Source organism: Calonectris borealis, chromosome 5, assembly GCF_964195595.1.
Source record: "Calonectris borealis chromosome 5, bCalBor7.hap1.2, whole genome shotgun sequence".
Taxonomy (NCBI): domain Eukaryota; kingdom Metazoa; phylum Chordata; class Aves; order Procellariiformes; family Procellariidae; genus Calonectris; species Calonectris borealis.
Window position 1 is genome coordinate 39,670,361 of NC_134316.1, and position 19,697 is coordinate 39,690,057.

Consider the following 19,697-nt stretch of genomic DNA (forward strand, 5'->3'; position numbering starts at 1 on the left):
CAATGTTGCAAGACTGGGAGCTGATCATGCCTCTCCATAAGCAAAGCAATGGCAACTTCCTCTCTCCTTCAATCAAGGCTGGGAAAAGGAAGATGTGTATCCTCTGGGAAAGACATAGTGAATTTGCAGAGTCCACACAAGATGGGTCTATACCAGGGAACGTAAAGAAACATTTCCAGTACTCCAGCTAGTACCGTAACAGTAGCAGTGATGCTGCAGGACCCCTAACTCAGCGAATACTCTGTCAGTGTAGTCAATGCATTGATGTCCTTTGAGCAATCAATCTTGCTGCTGTCAGTGGAACTGCACCAGAATTTGAATTTAAGAGTTGAAAAAATACTTAACAAGGTACGCAGTTTTAATTACTCCTTATCTGTCCTATTTTATATCTTATTTGCCTAAGAATGTTGTTTTATCTTTAGGTAAAACAAATGAAAAAACAATTAAACCAATTTCCTTCTTGTCTACATCTAGCACAGCTTAATGCCTCCATATTCTAGTTTGATTCAGTTGTTTCCTTACAGCATTTACGATTACCTCACTCTTGCATTGCTCCTTTTGTTCCTTTCCTGGTTGGTTTAATTTGTTAGTACATGTATTTAGAACCAAAGATATATATGATATTGAACAGGGAGACACACAAACAAGATGGCTCCAACCTTGTTCCAGATAACATGCAACATCTTCCGATGGTCTTTGCAACTCTATCAGAAGAAAACATGCACAAAATATGACTAAGATATTTCATGTAATGCTTTAGGAATTGCTTTACAGCTTTCTAAAAATCAGTGTTGATTCTTCTTCCTGAGAGAAAGACTGGGCCTCATCACTGAGAGACTGAAGAAAATTAAGTGCCGAGGGAAGATTTACATGAGGACAAGGAAGCTACCCTAAATAAAGTGTCCAAAAGGATATTTAGATTGCATTTGACACGTCTCGCAGAGAAGAATAAGACCACACCTCTCCCAGACACAGTTCCAAAAGGATTTACATATAGGTGTCACTGAATGTTTTGAAACTAGAATCTACTGTTAATCTGTGCTCTACTACTCCATTCCCCTGGAGAGTTTTACAAGTCTGTTGTATCACCTTATCAAAAGCTTCATTTCATGTGAAAAATTGACCAGATGCTTCTTCATTGAACTGTCTCAGCAGAAGGGTCTTGAATGTTAGCATGGTTTCCTCTAACAGCAAACATTTAGCACACAAAGACAAATATAAAAAGACAAGCATTTCAGAAGAATTCATCAAAAGATAAAAAATTTCTGTGCACGTGCACAAATATACATGTAATAATATATGTAAGATGAGCTTTGCCACTATATAGTGGTTCAAGAAGATTCTGCTACAATACTTGGTCACAGAGAAACAGCCCAGCTCTTAGTGAGGAAGAATTCTACCCACTTAAACTGAGAAGTTCCAGTGCAAAGGTCCTGCCTGCACAAAGGTATCAATAAACTAACCACAAAAATCTAACCACAGCTAAACAAATGTTATTTGACCAATTACCAGCTGACGCTCTGTACATGCCTCTGTACAGTCAAGTTCCTGGAAACGAAACACATGAATATTACTTAGCCAAAAAAGGACTGATTGTTCCAAATAGCTCATATGCCTGTGGCGTCCCTTCCAAGTTTAAGAGCCTGAAGTCATGCAGCGGCTCCCTGAAGCAGCATTTATCTGGTCACATACATCTAGATGACAGCACTGTTGTTCTCATTAGGGCAACCACTTCTGGTACTGACAAGGAACTCCTGAAATGTTATTCCTTGCTGAAGCATCTCAGTTTTGAATGATAGGGATTGAAAAACAATGAGATATTCTTAGTAGAATAATCAACTGTTTTTTTAATTGAGAATTCATATATACAGCCTGTGGAACTCTGTGCAAATGGATGCAAACAAAGAGCTTCATATAATACAGTGCCTTTTGGATTGATCTCACAGTTACTTAAATATACACCGGCATGAATGGCTCAGTGCAACACCCCCGTCCCATGTCTGTTCCTGACACTGGATTGAGAAATAAGACAGTCCAGCCTGAGACTTTTTTTTTTTTGCAGAGGCACCAATGTAGGCTTGTTCAGTCACTCTGTCCTGAGACGGATAGCCTCCCGCCGTTGCTTCTGAACAGTCCTGGAATCTTCCCACAGACGGGGTCCTCTGATGTTCTCCCAGTTATCCAAGTCAGACTTTTCCAGCTTCTGCGGATAAACAGGAAAAATAATAGTGTCACCTTGACAGCCCCATGATTTAAAGTATGCATTATTCTAAATTGTTTTCTTTTTGCACAAGAAACTCAGTATCACTATTGGGTTGATGAACTTTCATCTGCCCTGCAAGAGAAGTTCAACAACAAGGAAAAAAAATTTGGGAGTTATCCATATAGCTACATAAATGACTAGAGTGGGCATTACTGCATCTGCTTATCAAAAGATAAATAACATGTAGGACAGGAAGCGCTACAGCATCTGAATATGCTGAAGATATCTTTTATTCACTTTTTCCTTCTTCTCTCACCTTGTTTTCCAGATCCGTTCTTCAACTGCAAGCCTGCCAAGTACTGAAGTAGTAGGAGTGATAAGCATTGGTACAGCTCAAACAGAAGATCAGTAATTAGTGACCTGAAGTATCCTGTCAGCACAGATACAAAGCATACTGGAAGAGATTAATTATCTAGCACAAAGAGAGCCAGTACAGTGCAATCCCCTTCAACACGTGGTTTTAACTTGAGAGAGGTATGTGATGCTTTCTGTTGCCTAGTTTCTCATGGCACCCAACCATCACCGATAGGTCTCTCACCAAGTCACACGTGAGATATGCTAACTGGCCAAACTGTCAGATACTTAAAAACTATCTAGATTTTAATTACCTCCTTGCCTATTCCTATCATCCCCACTCAGAAGTACCAATGCCTGCGGTATTTATCTAGCCTTAGAGGCGCACAAAAATGAAGAACAGGCGACTTCCTGACCTACTAAGTGCTGCAGTTGAAGAAGACAAACATATACTGCATCTTCACAGTCCTACTGGCAGAGACATAGGAGTCCCTTCCCAGCAGACACAGACCTCAAGTCGCACGTACCAGCCTGCAGTCTGGAACGGTACATCAAACACGACGGGGCTCTGCCAACAGGAGACTGAGGAGGGGGTCTGCACCACTGCCAGAAACAGGGCTATTCTACATGCTACTGAGGAGGGTGATACTGCGTACCATTAATGATACATACTGCAGTATCACCTCTGATTTGTGATCAGGGCCTCGTCTCAGCAAATGCTGTAAAAATACACTAGAAAATACTTAACCCTGCCCTGAGCCTGTGGTCTAATTTGCCTGCCATCAATCATCCAAATAAATGGCAAATAGTGAGGGACTAGAATAATAGTTGCAGAATAATTCAACAGCTAGAACAGAATAGACCTGCTGCTGTTAGTTCATGTTATGTAAAAGTTTTCTGCCACTTCTACAATTGAGGAAATTGCAATGAGGTTAGTCAGATATCAAAAGACATTAGGCAACATTCAACAGAAGACAGATGAGAACACATGCACAAACACAGCAGACTTTCACAAGGTAGGAGCAACTGAATTTTTTATACAATGGAGTTGGCATAGGTCTTTCTGAAGAATTGTCTTCACTACTTTATACATCTTATGACTAGCTGGTACTTCATTTCAACTGGAAGGGATCTGAGCCGACATGGAAGGAGGGAGAGGGAGGAAAGGTACCCATCATTCCACACAGCAGTGACTATCCACTCTGATTGCAAATTCGGAATTTAACATCTGATTCTAATGGAAGCTTCAAGGAAACTACACTGAAAATAACCTTGTGCTTTAACAGAAAGGAAGCATGCTGATTTTATTAAACACAAAGGTACCACACAGCTGTGAGGATCTAAACTATTCCCAAAGGTCCTCAGCTCCCGAAGTCTGAACAAGAATCAACATTTAAAACATATGCAACAAAACTTGTAGTATCTAAGGATAGGCTACATAAAGAAGTCTATCAAAAGAGACATGCATACTGGAGATCTTTACCAAAAGTTCATATTAATGTGTCCCTGAAATTTCACAAAGGCTTTTCAGAGAAGAATCATAGAATCATACAGGTTGGAAAAGACCTCTAAGATCATCGTGTCCAACCATCAACCCAACACACCATGTCCACTAAACCATGTCCCTCAGCGCCTCATGTACACGTCTTTTAAATACTTCCAGGGATGGTGACTCCACCACTTCCCTGGGCAGCCTGTTCCAAGGCCTGATCACTCTTTCAGTAAAGAAATTTCTCCTAATGTCCAATCTAAACTCCCCTTGGCGCAACTTGAGGCCATTTCCTCTTGTCCTATCGCTAGTTACTTGGGAGAAGAGACCAACACCCACCTCGCTACAACCTCCTTTCAGGTAGTCGTAGAGCGCGATGAGGTCTCCCCTCAGCCTCCTCTTCTCCAGGCTAAACAACCCCAGTTCCCTCAGCTGCTCCTCATCAGACTTGTGCTCCAGGCCCTTCACCAGCTTCGTTGCCCTCCTCTGGACATGCTCCAGCACCCCCATGTCCTTCTTGTAGTGAGGGGCCCAAAACTGAACACAGCATTCGAGGTGCGGCCTCACCAGTGCCGAGTACAGGGGCACGATCACCTCCCTACTCCTGCTGGCCACACTATTTCTGATACAGGCCAGGATGCCGTTGGCCTTCTTGGCCACCTGAGCACACTGCCGGCTCATGTTCAGCCGGCTGTCAATCAGCACCCCCAGGTCCTTTTCCTCCGGGCAGCTTTCCAGCCACTCTTCCCCAAACCTGTAGCGTTGCCTGGGGTTGTTGTGGCCGAAGTGCAGGACCTGGCACTTGGCCTTGTTGAACCTCATACAGTTGGCCTCTGCCCATCGATCCAGCCTGTCCAGGTCCCTCTGCAGAGCCTTCCTACCCTCGAGCAGATCAACACTTCCACCCAACTTGGTGTCGTCTGCAAACTTACTGAGGGAGCACTCGATCCCCTCGTCCAGATCATTGATAAAGATATTGAACAAGACCGGCCCCAGTACTGAGCCCTGGGGAACACCGCTCGTGACTGGCAACATACCCCCCCGCATCCAACAGAGGATGGAGATTCTCCTTGGCTCTCCTTTTGTCATTAACATACTTATAAAAGCATTTTTTGTTGTCTCTCACGACAGTAGCCAGGTTGAGTTCTAGCCGGGCTTTTGCCTTTCTAATTTCCTCTCTGCACGACCTAACGCGATCCCTGTACTCTTCCTGAGTTGCCGAGGTTTGTCCAAAACAGGAAATAGTTCAAAACTATACAATCTAAACAAACGAGTACAAGAAAGTATTTTGGCAGTTTCCAACGGAAAGCATAAAGGTACCTGGAAAACACACTGTAATATACTGACAGAATAAAACCACCAAGGGTTATGTACAGTAAATGGCATTGCCTCAAACTACGGAATAGAGGAGATCTATTGACAGAGTTAATTTTTGTCAATTATAATATAAAGAATTAGAGATTCTAATGAATACATAGAGAGACTGTATTTCTATTTTTTATTCTCATTATATATAGAGAGATCACTAACATTTTGTGTGATGTATAAAGATTGTGTTTGATACCTTGGTGCAATTCAAGAAGAAAGCATCTTCCTTACTGGCATATGACAGTATCTGCAAAAATTAGTAGATTATGGGACAGGTATCTGTTCAGTCATCAGAAGGCAGCATGATTAGATAATCCAATTTTTTAAACTGATGCTATCAAGTTTTGAAAGAATAGAGGACTCCTGTTGCATGTGGATAAGCATAAGAAGGAGTATCACTGGTGAAAAGGGACCCAAAAATGTGTTCTGCAACGCTTTCCTGCTGTAAAGCTATTTTCACACGAACCTACCTGTGCTGGTTCTGGCTGGGGTAGAGTTAATTTTCTTCACAGTAGCTGGTATGGGGCTGTGTTTTGGATTTGTGCTGAAAACAGTGTTGATAACACAGGGATGTTTCCGTTACTGCTGAGCAGTGCTTACACACAGTCGAGGCCTTTTCTGCTCCTCGCCCCACCCCACCAGTGAGGAGGCTGGGGCTGCACAAGAAGCTGGGAGGGGACACGGCTGGGACAGCTGACCCCAACGGACCAAAGGGATATTCCATACCATATGACGTCATGCTCAGCGTGTAAAGCTGGGGGAAGAAGAAGGAAGAGAGGGACATTCGGAGTGATGGCGTTTTGTGTTCCCAAGTCACCTTTACACGTGATGGATTCCTGCTTTCCTGGAGGTGGCTGAACACCTGCCTGCCGATGGGAAGGAGTGAATGAATTCCTTGTTTTGCTTTGCTTGCATGCGTGGCTTTTGCTTTCCCTATTAAACTGTCTTTATCTCAGCCCACGAGTTTTCTCACTTTTAGCCTTCCAATTCCTCCTCCATCCCACCGGGGGGAAGTGAGCGAGTGGCTGTGTGGGGCTTCGTTGCCAGCTGGGGTTAAACCACAGTACCTCACATACAACTAAATAAAACCTAACCTTTTTACTTGGTCACTGACATGACAATTCTTACAACAGTATCACCCCAGAATAAATGGCTACATTAGATGTAGGCCAAAGACATGTACATAGCTACATTTTAAATGAGTCTTAGTGCCGAGAATAAGACCAAACTGACAGTGCTTCTACTGCTTAGGTGCAGCTCAAGCTGCAAAGTTACACAGCTCCTTCAGACTGCTTGAGCTGTACAGTGAGAATTCAGGCAAGCAGCTAGTTCTGCTCCCAGATGAAGTCAACCTCTTTCATTCAAACTGGTTGGGCCTTTTTAATTTCTTGTTTCTTTTTTTCTTTTTAGCCACCTGGACTCTGCCCACCTAACTTCATGGAGACATCACATAAAGACGGTAAACTACTTCCAGCTTCTAATAAATTGAAATCCATATGAACTGGCAGTCTAAAACCCAAAAAGCTTTTTCTCCCAATTCAAATGTACTAAACAGTCAATCATTGGAGACTACAATGAACTGTAATCAGATCAGACCAGCACCACTATTCCTGCTTGTCTAAAATAGCCCAAAGGATATTGAGAATTAGGTGTTTAAAGTAACATCAGTGTAGTCCATTAAATCTACTGATTCACTTCCTAAATCAGCTAAACTGCCTCTTGAAAGTACGGGACTGACAGAAGCTGTAAATTCAAGAAAAAAAATGCAGCTACCCAGACAGGCACAGTGAACAAAAAAAAAAATGTTAAACTGTTTGCCACACACTTGACTTTTAAGACTTTTGTTAAATAGCTTGCCTGGCGCAAAGGTACCAATAAGGATCTAAAGAGACCTTCACTTCTGGTTCATTTATATTAAGTAAAAGCCATAATCCTCTGTCAGCCTTAAAATAAAATAAAATTTAAAAAAGAGTTTGAATTCTACTCTTGCAGGATAGTCTTCATGCCACAATAAACAAACTGAAATCTGCAGAAATTCATTTAGAGCTATTGGTGCTCGGGCTGAGTTAACTCAGGGTGGTCACTTCAGAACATGTTTGGCTTTAGTCTCTGTTTCCCACATGTGAAAGGAGGGATAAAAAAATCCTGTTTACTTTACAGCTTGATGGAATAGATTCTGTGATGAGCGCCACAGAAAGAAATTACTCTAATTCAGAAAGACAATTATTTCCCATCATTATAGTAAGCAAACCCATTTGGAAATAAAAGATGAACCAGGGAAAAATATCCTCATAGCTGAAAGATGCAGTGAAAGAAATGCATTAAACCAGTTTGGTTTTGCAAGGGTGTCAAAACCGCTTGAAGACCATAAAAGATACATTGAGGAACTCTCTGATGACATATAGATGCAGAGGTACAGAATTAAGGCTAACACTGAATCTGCTGTCTTGTGCGTGACTGAAAATCTTAATTTTATCATCACACTGAAATGGCCTTATTGGGTTTTTTACAACTATTTCCCAGAGCCACCTTTTTGACAACTCATTTTCTTAATATAAACTTGGTGTTACTTACTTTGTTTAGGATGCGACATAATTTAATATCTGCGATTAATGATTTAATAATCTGTGATTTAATAGCCTGTGATTAGTGATTTAATCCTCAGATTAAAAAGAAGTATTTTTTCCAACTACAGAACATTTAGTTTTTATGTTATTAGTCAGCAAGCTGCATGCTATGGCCAGAATAAGGGTTTCTTGTTCATTAAGGGAAGAAGTGTGTTGGGTTTTTTGTATGTAAGTATCCAGAGATACTTACTTCTCTTTTTGGCTTTGCTGAAGACTGGCAAAAACTGCAATGATGAAACCAACAGAGGTTTTGTTGCTAACTTCAGTGGGATCCAATACCATTCATCTATGGCACACATAATTAACCTATGGTGAACTGGCTTAAGAGACTCCTTCCCCATAGGTTATCTTCCCTTTAATTATGCCAATTCAGCACTATGTGGGGCTATGCCCCAATCAGAAAAATGAAAGAGATTAGGAAAACAAATACATAATGTTTATTAATGAATCCTATTTAAGTCTAAGACTATGCAAACACTTGAACTGGCGCAGCTGAAGGACTCATTGGGCAGAGAGAGAACAGAAACATCTTTAGGTGGCTATGTTATGAAAGATGCGTATCAAGGAACTGCACCAATTTCTCTGTGCATTATTTTCCCAATTCAAAGAATGAGAACAGGACTTGCCTCCATCTCAGAGGTGTCACAGTTTAATTAATGTTCGCGGAGCGTTCTCATAGTTTTGTGTGAAGATGCTATAGTGATACAAATTACTCAGTAAACCAAACAACTACAGCACTCAGTTAAAACTACATGATTACACAGCCTGGAATTTTTAACATCACAGCAAATAACATCAGGCAGACAGACTTCCATCTAGGAGTTAGAGTTTGCCATGATTTCCTTCTAACTGACAAGCAGTTTCCCTTCTTAAAATGAAGAATGTCTTAAAACCCACATTAAATCTCAGAGGATAATCCAGTGCCATTTATGCATTTACATCTGCAGATCACCCAAGATGGACTTCTCAGTCCAAAGGATTCACAAGCTCTATGGGTAAAGTCAAGAGAACTCATGCATGGGTCATTTACTTTCAGCTTATCTTCTTTTCTTCAGCAAAAATGAAACTGAAACATCCAACATAAAGAATAGTATGAGTGCAATAGTATGCCTTCAAGATCAAACATCCAAAATCCAGCAAATTCCACTTTTAATTAAGCAATGAAGTACATTTAGAATAGTTTTCACCTCCCTTCTATATGGTCAAGCTATGGTTAATGTGCCCCAGAAACAGAAGTGCTGCTTATTAAGGTTTATCTCTGAATTTACAGCTTGGGAGACCTAGCCAAGTTAACAGGACCAAGGAATTTCCCAAATTGGAGTGCTTGATCTTGCCAACTTTGTATCATATTAAACTTTGTAAAGGTAAGTCCCAGTTACTGCAGCAGAACCCTCTAGAAGAGGAGCAGCCAGGGACAGCCTTTGGGATGTTTGCAGGCTGTTTTTCAGCTATATAAAGGTGAGCTTGACCAAAGGGGATATGTCATCTTTTACAGTGCAGGAGTGCAGTAAGAGCAAAAAATGACACTCTGCGGCTAGTAGAAGAGCATATGGATTTCCACAGCATGTCCCTGTCTGGAGCACACAAAAGCCTCCTGACACCACAGAGAAGGTTTATTTCAAACAACTTGCTAGGACTATGAACACTTGGAAGTGTGGAGAATTTGCTGCTATCCCGGCCTCAGTTAGTTCAGGTAACATTCACACAGAGTTAGTGTAGTTCAGGACTTTTGTTTCTTATCTACATTTTCCTGCTGATTTTCCACTCATCTCTTTTCCAGAACTTACTTGTCAATTTATATGCTGAAACCAAATGCTTTTCTCTGTGTAGAAACTATGGTTTTGGCTAAACATTAACAGAGCAACTTCAATCCTTTCAGTTTTTTCAGTGACATCAATGGCTACTGTTTGATTTGTGCTGTTGGGCAAATTTCTCATAGGAAAAAAAAAAATCCTCCTGTTTCTTCTCTGTGGCTAACATCCCCTGTCTATTTGATGAGGATAGTAATACGAGTGTTAGTCCCCCACTATATTTCTAGTGACAGTAAAGCTACTTCTCAGCAATACTGCTGAATGTACAGTACACAAATAACTTGCGAATAAATCTACCTTTCATTCTATCAGAACCAACAGGTCTTCAAAATCAAATCAGAAAGACTTCTATCTGAGAAGCATCAAGGCATCTATCTAAATTTTTACAAGAATGAAGAGGAAGTTTTAGAAGGTAAGCTCTGGGGTCTTTCTATGGTTGGAGGGTATTTTGGTTTTGAACTGCATCGTGCTCAAGACTCTTTATTTTCATGTTAGAGCTGTAAGATGGCACAGCGGGCCACTGGCTCTCCAATGACTTGCTGGGAAGATGCCACGAACAAGATGGGGTATTACATATTGAATTGCCAACAGCACTTCCCTCAGAACTTCTCAGTGATGTCTCCCAGCTATACTTGGGCAAAACTCAAGTCTCACCAGATGTATGAAGTCAGGAGTTGAAATAGGGAACTTTTCCATTCAATTTCTAAAAGTTTGATTATTTAGTTAAAAAGTGTGCAAACTCCGTGGTCAGTCTCCACCATCATTTCACATCTCATTTTTCTGTTTGATCAGTAAGCCTCAGAACAGACAGTGACCCACTCTCTGACAGTAACTTGCTACTGCAGAGTACATTTGCACAGTATAGTTCGAGCATTAAATAAAGATGGGTAACAATAATTTGAGAAGCAAAGAACATGTGAGAATTGTATAATAATTTTTTAAAGTATTTAAAATTTAGCCTGAGTGTCCATGTGGGCATCATCTGGAAGTACGCTGGCAGTCACAGAATATTCCATGAAATGGAATTCCTATGAAATTGGCCAAAAAAAGGAAAAAAAGCTAAGCAAAACAAACAGGAGGATATTCTTGCAAAAAGCCACTTTGCCTGGTTGATGAGACAAAAGCTGCCTTCAAAACTATCTGTTTTGCTGTATCCTCTTCAGAGGCAGTCAATGAGAGGAATGTATACACAGCCTCAGCTGTGTAGCTAAATTCCGATATACTATATTAAAGTTACTTCAGAGATATTTCATACCAAAGATCTTGCAATTCCCCACTGGGGGCCCATTAGTATGACAGAAGTGCTTAACATTTCCACCTAGTCAGCTGCATAAGAAAATGTTCCCAATACTGCCTGGTAGAAGCTAGCAGCATCCCTTCGGACAATAAACGGAAGAATTCAGCCATGCTGTGTGAATGCCACTTTCCCTACTCAAACTTTTTTTTTTTGTGACTGAGACAACACACAGTGTTGGCCCTAACATGATAAGAGTTGGTCGGTTCCTCTGGGATTAAAAAAAAGCGTACAGGGAGTGCAAGCAGGTACAAAGGATTCTATTTTGGAGAGAGGAGAAAGGGTGAGGAGAAAAGATTATTTAGAACATTTTTAGGTTATTGTACGTCCCAACCATGTTTGCTGTCTGATTGCACTGTTAACTGCCTCACTTTGTTTTCCATCTATGAGAAATCAGCATCTTCTTATGGCATAAGAAAAGTGCAGATGCAACACACATGAAAGAAACAGCTCACCGTTAAGGAAAATCCTGTGCAAAGAGATATGTTATAAACATGACCAGGAAAGAATTTACAGGACTATTTAATAGAGACAAATTCCAGAAGTAAGACCAGTAAAAAGTGATACACTGTGAACTTTCCTCTGGAGGCTAAGTATCTGCCTTCCTGCAAGAAGGCTTTTCCACCAGAACTCTTCCTGTGCCATAGCCATCATCAAATTCCACCTTCTTGAGTTTCTTTGATCACATTTTGAACTATGGCACACAAGACTTTTGAGATGTCAATAAGAAAAGGAGCAAACTATAGCTTGGCTATAGGCTGTACATCCACTCAGAATAAAATACCTAGGACAAACTATTTTAAGTAAAATCCTTTCCCTGTCTTACCCATGGCAGTTTCCATTAATGATAAACTAACACCACTTTGTCCTTCTCTACAAAACATTAAGTGATGAAGACTCACAGTGAAATAAAAACTCGAGACCAATTTGCATGTGAATAAACCGAAATGCAAGAAACCCCTCTTGTCCCAGACACAACCTGGGGGACAGTTGGAATCTAACGGCTGGACAACGCACCGACAAAGGAGAGAGCATGGAAGGGACGGAGCGATTAAAGGTGGAAAGAAGAATATCTCAACCTCATTTAGTGTCACAACAGTCATTAAGGAGGGATTTTTTTCCCCAACATCTTTGTCATCTCTCAAACAGCTCAAGCTATTTAGCCACTAGTATCTTCACAGACACTGAAGTAAATCAATTCAATACACTAATCCGTTAATTCTTAAACAACAACGATATTGGTAATCATCTGGTACTGATAATGGCAGCAACAAGATACTTGCAGATTTCAACTACTGGCATTCAGGAATTACCCTCCTTCTAGAGTAGTCCTCACGTCCACACACTTCAATGCATCTATTTAATACCATAAATTACTGTGTTACTACACTGTCCCTTCCTGAAAAAAATGTTTCATCCATTCTGCTGGCACTACAATCCCCGAAGTTAAGTCAAATGAGCATTAAGTGGCTTCAATCTTTTTTAAAAGAGCTTATTCAAATTCTTCTTTTACTCTTAAGACAATAAATATACAGGTTATATTCCCAAGCCACCTCCCCATATACCTGCTTTTACTTTTTGAATTGCCCTGAATAATCATTTTAATACTGCAATTACAATACTTTTGCTGTAATTCTCAGAACAAACAGTTACACAACTTTTGTCCAGAGTTAATGTTGACCTTTTGTGATTTATTAAATTATGAGGAACAAAAACTGCTCAATATTCATATACTTTACGCCAAGAAAAGTTTAGCGTTCTCTAAACCGACTATTTGCAGACCAGCATGTTCCCTCACTTAGCCCATGCTGAGTCCAATAGCTTGCAACCAGTTGAAGGAAAACTTTAAAAAGTTTTACAGTTTTGATATTCTGAAAAAGAGAGAAGCCCTTTTTCTTGCTGTTGCGTTCAAATGATGTTCCCATCTATTAATAATGGACCTTACTTCTAATTTTAGTATCTTTGCTGCAAAAAAAAAAATCTTCAATAGCTAGCACTTTCTTCTTATGAAGGTATTCATATACAACTAACATTCTTTTTGGTACCTTTAAAAAGATTTAAGTCTTTAAGTTTCTTTTAAGGCATTTTCTCGAACCCTAAGTTAATATATTCAGCCTTTTCTGCAACTTATCCCGTTTTTAAAGCCCTATTCGAAATGTGGACACCAGAAGTAAACCCAGTATTTCAGTACTAGCTTCATCAGTACCACACTCAGAAGTAAAATTACCTCTTCCTACCATCTACCATTCCTGTTTATATTCATAATTAGCTTTTTGTGCCACAGCATCACAGCAGAAGATCAATCTGAATTATTTATTCACTAACTCCTAAATCTTTTCCAGAGTTGCTGCTTTCCATAATGCAGTCCACGCTGGCCTGCATTTCCAGTTTTTTAAACAAATAACTTTGGCCATTTTAAAAGGTACTTTACTCATTTAATGGGCCCAGCTTACCAAGTAATATGAAGAGCTCTCTGTCCCTGCCTTGCCATACTTTTACTATTTCAATACTTCCGTGTCACTTGCACATCAGTAATGATTTTACAATTTCTTCCATATCACTGAAAAAAGTACTCAATATTGTCCAGATATGTCCCAAATCTCACAGAACACTTAAAAATACCACCTTCCTGCCCAGTTATGATTCCCAGAGAACCATCATTCCCAGACTGAGATTTTCAGCAGCCATTGAAGTCTTCCAAGCATTTTCTTGGAACTCAACTACAAACCATCAGAATCTAACAGATATTAATAATATCTTATTTAGTTTTAAGAAGTTTGGAAGTACATTCCTTGTCTCTTCTGATTTGAATACAAAGGACTTTTTTCTCTAAAAGGAATACAAATATATTTTTTGAATGTTGCTACTTTGCCAACGTGGTTACTCATGATTTCACATCCTCATTATTTTATTCTTAGTTTGCTGCAACACCATCCTCTGACCCATATGCTTGTCAGCTTACTTATCAGACAACTCTCTGATGTCCTTAGCATCTTTTATCAATCTTCTCTGCTTTATAACTTCTCATTTACTGCTTCCATAGCAATCCTTCACATTTTTTTATTTATTGTGATATTTTTTCCTATGCCTTCAATTGGCATTGGTTCCCATTGGATATCACATATTTGAATCACACTTAACTGATTTTTCCTTTGTAAAATGTTACTAAATTCTTCTTAAAGATGTTTTTATTTGCTTGAAAAACCCTAAACAACAATTCTTTATTTTGGGGTCTGATGTAACTGACTGAGGCCAGATTTTTTAGTGTGTACTAGACCATTAATTTCACAGAAGTACAGAAACCAAGTGCTAGAATAGGGAATGTTATTTTGAGATTGCATTTAAACCAATGAAAAGGAATGCACTGTGATTGTTAAACATCCACAAGAATGTTTTTCACTCATCACATCAATCAGCTTTTTATCCCCCTCTTTCAAGCAATATTTTTGTGCTTTCAAATAAAATACTCTAGGCTTTTGTCACAGGTTAAAACACTTGACATTTTTTACAGTGTGTTGTACAAGGCCCAGCTCAGCAGCAGAACTACATTCACATTAGTACCAGTGTCACTAGCAGACAAAGCCATGATTTATTAGGCAAAGAGGAGCAGCAAGGACTAATTGGCCATATGAGGACACGTAAGTGCCTGAGAGGAATGCATAAACAATGAGGAACACATACAAAGGTAGCTTGTTCCTCTGGCATGTCCCAAGGCACAATATAAATATCATTATTAACAGATTTGAGATATAAGAAATGCAGTACAAATTACACATGCAAATTCTTTCTTCCTCAAAATAGTATCCTGGCCAGAAACACTCCTATATGAAATAAAGTAAATTTTGTATAGTTTGAGAAGATATAATTTAGTAAATTAGAAGGTGAGAAAATGTCTTTATGTTAATTTCCTCACAGTAAATTGATTAAATTTGTGATTACAACTTTTTTAATCACCACCACATTGGAGACAAAATGCAGACTTCAACATGTTTGAAATATCGGAAATGTCTTTATCTTTTACAATATACCCACAAAGGTGTATGCTTATAGCAGAAATTATGACATTCTAAAAGAATTCAGTATGTATTCAATATGTACATTTCTGTAAGGACAATAAGTTATTTTTAAAAGTCTTAGGGAGAGCCAATAGACATTTGCATGCATCAGGCAACCATGCCTCAAAAGAGCTGGCTTGGTATCCTCAGTAACAGCTGCAGATATAACGCTAATAATATTGTAAAATAAGGCTTTACATATTAAAAGAGCAACTTTTTTTTTTAACTGTCCTTGATCTCTTATCATACCATATTTAGTAACAGCCACCAGTGTAATCCTCCAATGTGACCTATATATAGAATTAAAAGACATTCTTAAGAGCTGTATTTTGGACAAGTAAAAAAATAAAGGGGAAAAAACCCACCAAAACCCCCCTAGCCTGGAACACATGGGATCCACAGAAAACTACTCTCCTAAATGTCAGCTGTAACTCAGTGACTGGCTAAATTTCGTCCACCAGAATACAGAGGTAACATTGACTAAAATTATCACACAACTCAGTGCAGAGCCTGCGGAGTATGTGCACGACTGCTGGTAGTTCCACAAGTTTCGCTGAAGCAAGAAATGAATATGCCTAGTGCTTGCAAGTTGGTGCCATAGTAAAGTATACATGGAGATTAGAGTTCAAAACAACAATCTGAATCTATTTTCATTATGTGGAAATGCAAATCCATTTGTTTTGTTGAACTGGTCTGCCCTCTGTAACACCCAAACACTACTTTGGAAGAATTGCAGCCTGGGAACTCTCTGCAGTTTAGATTAAGAAAAAAATAAGATTGCTTCCGTCATTTCTGTCCATCAGGAAGGAGCCTCATTACCCAAGTAGGCTTGTAATATGTTGTTATGCCAGTTGTATTTTATTACCATTGATTTATCCATAAAGCTAATGCAATTATGGCTATTTAAATACTATCCTTCAACTATTTACTTATCTTCTGGAGAGAAAGCAAGGCATATCTGAATACAGATCAGTTGATTTTGAGGTTAGGTAGTGAGTTAAACAGAGAGATGTGGGTTTTTTTACTGCTTGTGGTTCTTCCACATAAATAAATCATAGCAGCCTTACAGTATATTCCATGGAAAGTGAGAGACACCATAATCCCAGAGGCAATCAGGACTTAATGGATTTGTATGTTTTGAGTTTCCACTGGAGCTTTCCATATGTCCTCAGGAACCAAATCTTTTTACTCCCTACATCATAAAATACAGTTCCTTGTAGAAGGGGGACATCCCGAAACGGTTTGCAAGAACAGTAAAACACTATTGCAAACCTGGCAGGTAGGCAGATGTTCTGTGAAATCAGGCATGTAAAAATACAAAAGGTAAGTTTTATTTTTATTTCAGACAAATCACAAAAGAGTAATATAATAGAAAGGTTTTATCAGCAAGACCATGTACTGCCGTTTGGACACCCATGAGAGCTATGGGTGCAATCAAGCTCTTCAAAGGCTTGTGTCAGCAATGTGGTATGGGAAGAAAAAGAAAACCTGTGTTCAGCATAAAGAACATAGAGATAGATACAGTGTTAGTTGGACATTTGATCCAAGTAATTTTAAAACATTAAAAATTATCTTAAATAGCTTTATCCTTTGTTTCTGGATACAGGGTGCCTTTATCCAGTTTTCCTAACATGGCTTTTTGCAGGCCTGAAGATTTATGAAACTCTGAATATTAAACTGGCCAAAACAGCCATTTTGGAGCTCAGTAATGTTTGAAGAAAATGCATTGTTGAGGGAACAGTGAAATATTTCTCTATAAAATTTTCTAAAACAGTGAAAAAGGAACAGCAGTTGTTTGAAAGATACACTTAAGTTTCAGAAGCAAGAAATACAGAAAGCACATCAGGCACATTGTTCTGTAATTTGGTCTAAAGATCATCAAAACTCATGCAGCAGAAGTGTTGACGTATACGTATACACATTCTGTCTAATGCCAACATCAGCTCTACATTTATAGACTAGGTTAACCACAGAAATAGTGGAGTTTATTTGTACCACTGTACTTGGCACCTGGACATCAAAGTAAAGCTGTGTTCAGAAAGAAGCACTGCATGTTCAAAAACCTTTCTTTACATAAAACCTTGTTTTTATTGGACATCAGTGAGTCAAAGGCAGATGGCTGATCTAATTTTAGTTAGGGACAGATACAACCCACCAGCGGTCAGGGTAATCAAGGGTAGCCAAGGTTATGAGCCCCAAGCAACAAATTTATTTTACCTCATATTCAGATTCCAGCGTCACAGTGTTCTGTTTTAATTTTTCTTTTAAAGCTGGATCAACCTGCAAGATAAACAAGAATAAAGCAAAAAAAATTTTTTTAAAGAAATCTTAACCTCAAATAAACTAAATATTGGTACATGCAAACCCTCCTCTCCTCTAAATGAGTTTGTGTGCTATTTGTTCGGATACCAGGATGATGAACACAGTACAAGAATTGGGCTGAAAAGAGACAGGTCAACAGGCAAACTTTTCAAATCAAAAAGGAAGCATATTTGTAACTAGCCCTTCACTTGCATTACCTTAGATATTTAAAACTGTAACTGTTTAGTTTGAAACTCTCAAACTAAACTAAGCCTTAAACAAATGAAACAAGAAAGACCAAGAAAGAGAAAATTGTGATCACATTACATATTTTACTCCTGAATGTTGTGTTCAGTGAATAGGTATAAAATATATTCTGGTTTTCGAAGTCTAAGCATGAGTCAAACTTCCAATTTTCTGGTGAACACACAGCTCTCTCCTAGTTTTGATTCTGTACTGACAATGCTGGTGATTCCTGCCACCTTTCAGAGAAGTTTGTTCAAAGAACAAATCTAAGAACAGAAATGTCAGTGAACCACAGCAGATGTGTTCCACGTTTTAACTTCTTCTGAGCCCAGAAGTTACATTCATCCCTCCCTTTGCTAAGTAACATCTGTCTCCCACAGGTCTAAGAGTAGAAGCAAAGCAGAAAAAGAGAATTAGCATTCTTCATGTTTAGAGAAAGCGTTTTATGTTCTCCTCAAACAGACATCAGCCACATATGCAGTATTCAGGCACAGTCTTCAGGCTAATCAATTAAAATATAAAAGAAATTTACTATGAGAAAACATTCTCCTTTTTAGACCTTAAATACAACCAGTGTTAAACAAACCAGATGTGTAAGGAGACTGGTAATGTGTTTAGTTCTACATCCATGGTGCAGTAGTCCAACTACGACTATTTCAGTGAAGAAAAGTTGTTATTCTTAATTTGCTGCTTCTTGATCTGAATGAAAAGGGCCCCGTTACCCTCTTCACAACCAACCTCAAATGGCTATAAGCAGTCTAGAAAAGAAAAAGGAGGGAACACAAGTTACAGAATTTGCCTGGTTGATGAGAAGATCCACCTTCAGATTCTGCCCCAACACAAGCTCCTGATCCTCAAAGGCACTTAAAATACACACCTACTATCTGTATTGATGGGCATTGCTCTCAGGAATTCCCCTAGGCCATAATGTTGCCCTTGATTACTGCCTGCTAGTTAGTATGCAGCCTGTGAGATCTCAATTCCTAAGGATGCTCAGACAGGCAAGTCTAACATCATCTGTGCATGGCCAGAGGTTTGATTTCCGTATCTGATCAGAAATCTGGCCATAGAAATACATGCATTTGCAACCTCTAAGACTCATTACACTTGGGAACTAAGCCAAAACATCTAAAACGGTTAAAGTTTGTACAGGATACAGCTCCCACCTTCTTTGTAATAAAAAAAACCCCTTGTAAAACAAGGTACTGTCTCTGCACTGGCCCTCTACATCAAATTAAAAAAATGAAATGCTACACCTCTGCCTTGGCATTAAGGCCTCCACAGAACTGCCCCTCATTAAAGATGGGTTACCTCTCTCCTTGTGTGACTACTACCTCCAACAGCAGCCATGCTTCATTAGAACAACGAACTCATCCATCACATGTGCAGAAACGCGAACTCTTTGGGCTCCAGGCTTTGGAGCTTGCTTTCACAGAGGTAAGAGTGACCGTGGACCTCTATTCAGAACTACATGCAAACACTATTTGTTATGCTTGGTGTTCTCACAATACAGGTATGGACAAAGGGAAATAAATGCTCCAGCAAGTAAAAAAGCAAGAGAGTTTTATTTCCTCCTATGTTTTCCCTTCATTTAATAATAAGGCACCCAAGATAACATCGTTGGAGCAGCATTTTTACTTAATAAACCACAGAATTTAACTTACAAAGACAGCTCAATATCCCCATTATCAAGTTTTATTTTAGCACTTTTTAGTGTGTTTGTTTAATGTGTGGTGTTTGCATGACCACATTTGTTTAAGGTAAAGGGAAACAAGCAGCGAAGGTACTGCTGCTTTTCCTCTCTTCCAGGCCCTTCTGTCCTCAGACTTCTTCACGTATTCATTCTCCTCTGCCTGCACAAAGGGAGAAGACTAGCTACAACTGAGACACAGCATCCCAATACTCATAACTGTTTGATGCTGTAGCTCTAATATTGACAAAAATGCAGA

At 39.3% G+C, this 19,697-nt stretch overlaps 1 protein-coding gene across 1 annotated transcript in view; it reads right to left on the reverse strand.

Moving 5' to 3' along the window:
- Nucleotides 1-1,814: 1,814 nt before the first annotated feature.
- COX16 (cytochrome c oxidase assembly factor COX16) overlaps nt 1,815-19,697 on the reverse strand; it is a 50,689-nt gene continuing 32,806 nt past the window's right edge. Inside the window, exons 3-4 of the mRNA XM_075152522.1 lie at nt 17,419-17,481; nt 1,815-2,203 (exon numbers count right to left, since the gene is read on the reverse strand). Coding sequence (XP_075008623.1) covers nt 2,087-2,203; nt 17,419-17,481 — 180 coding nt within the window. The 3' untranslated portion in view covers nt 1,815-2,086. The remainder of the gene's footprint in view (nt 2,204-17,418; nt 17,482-19,697) is intronic.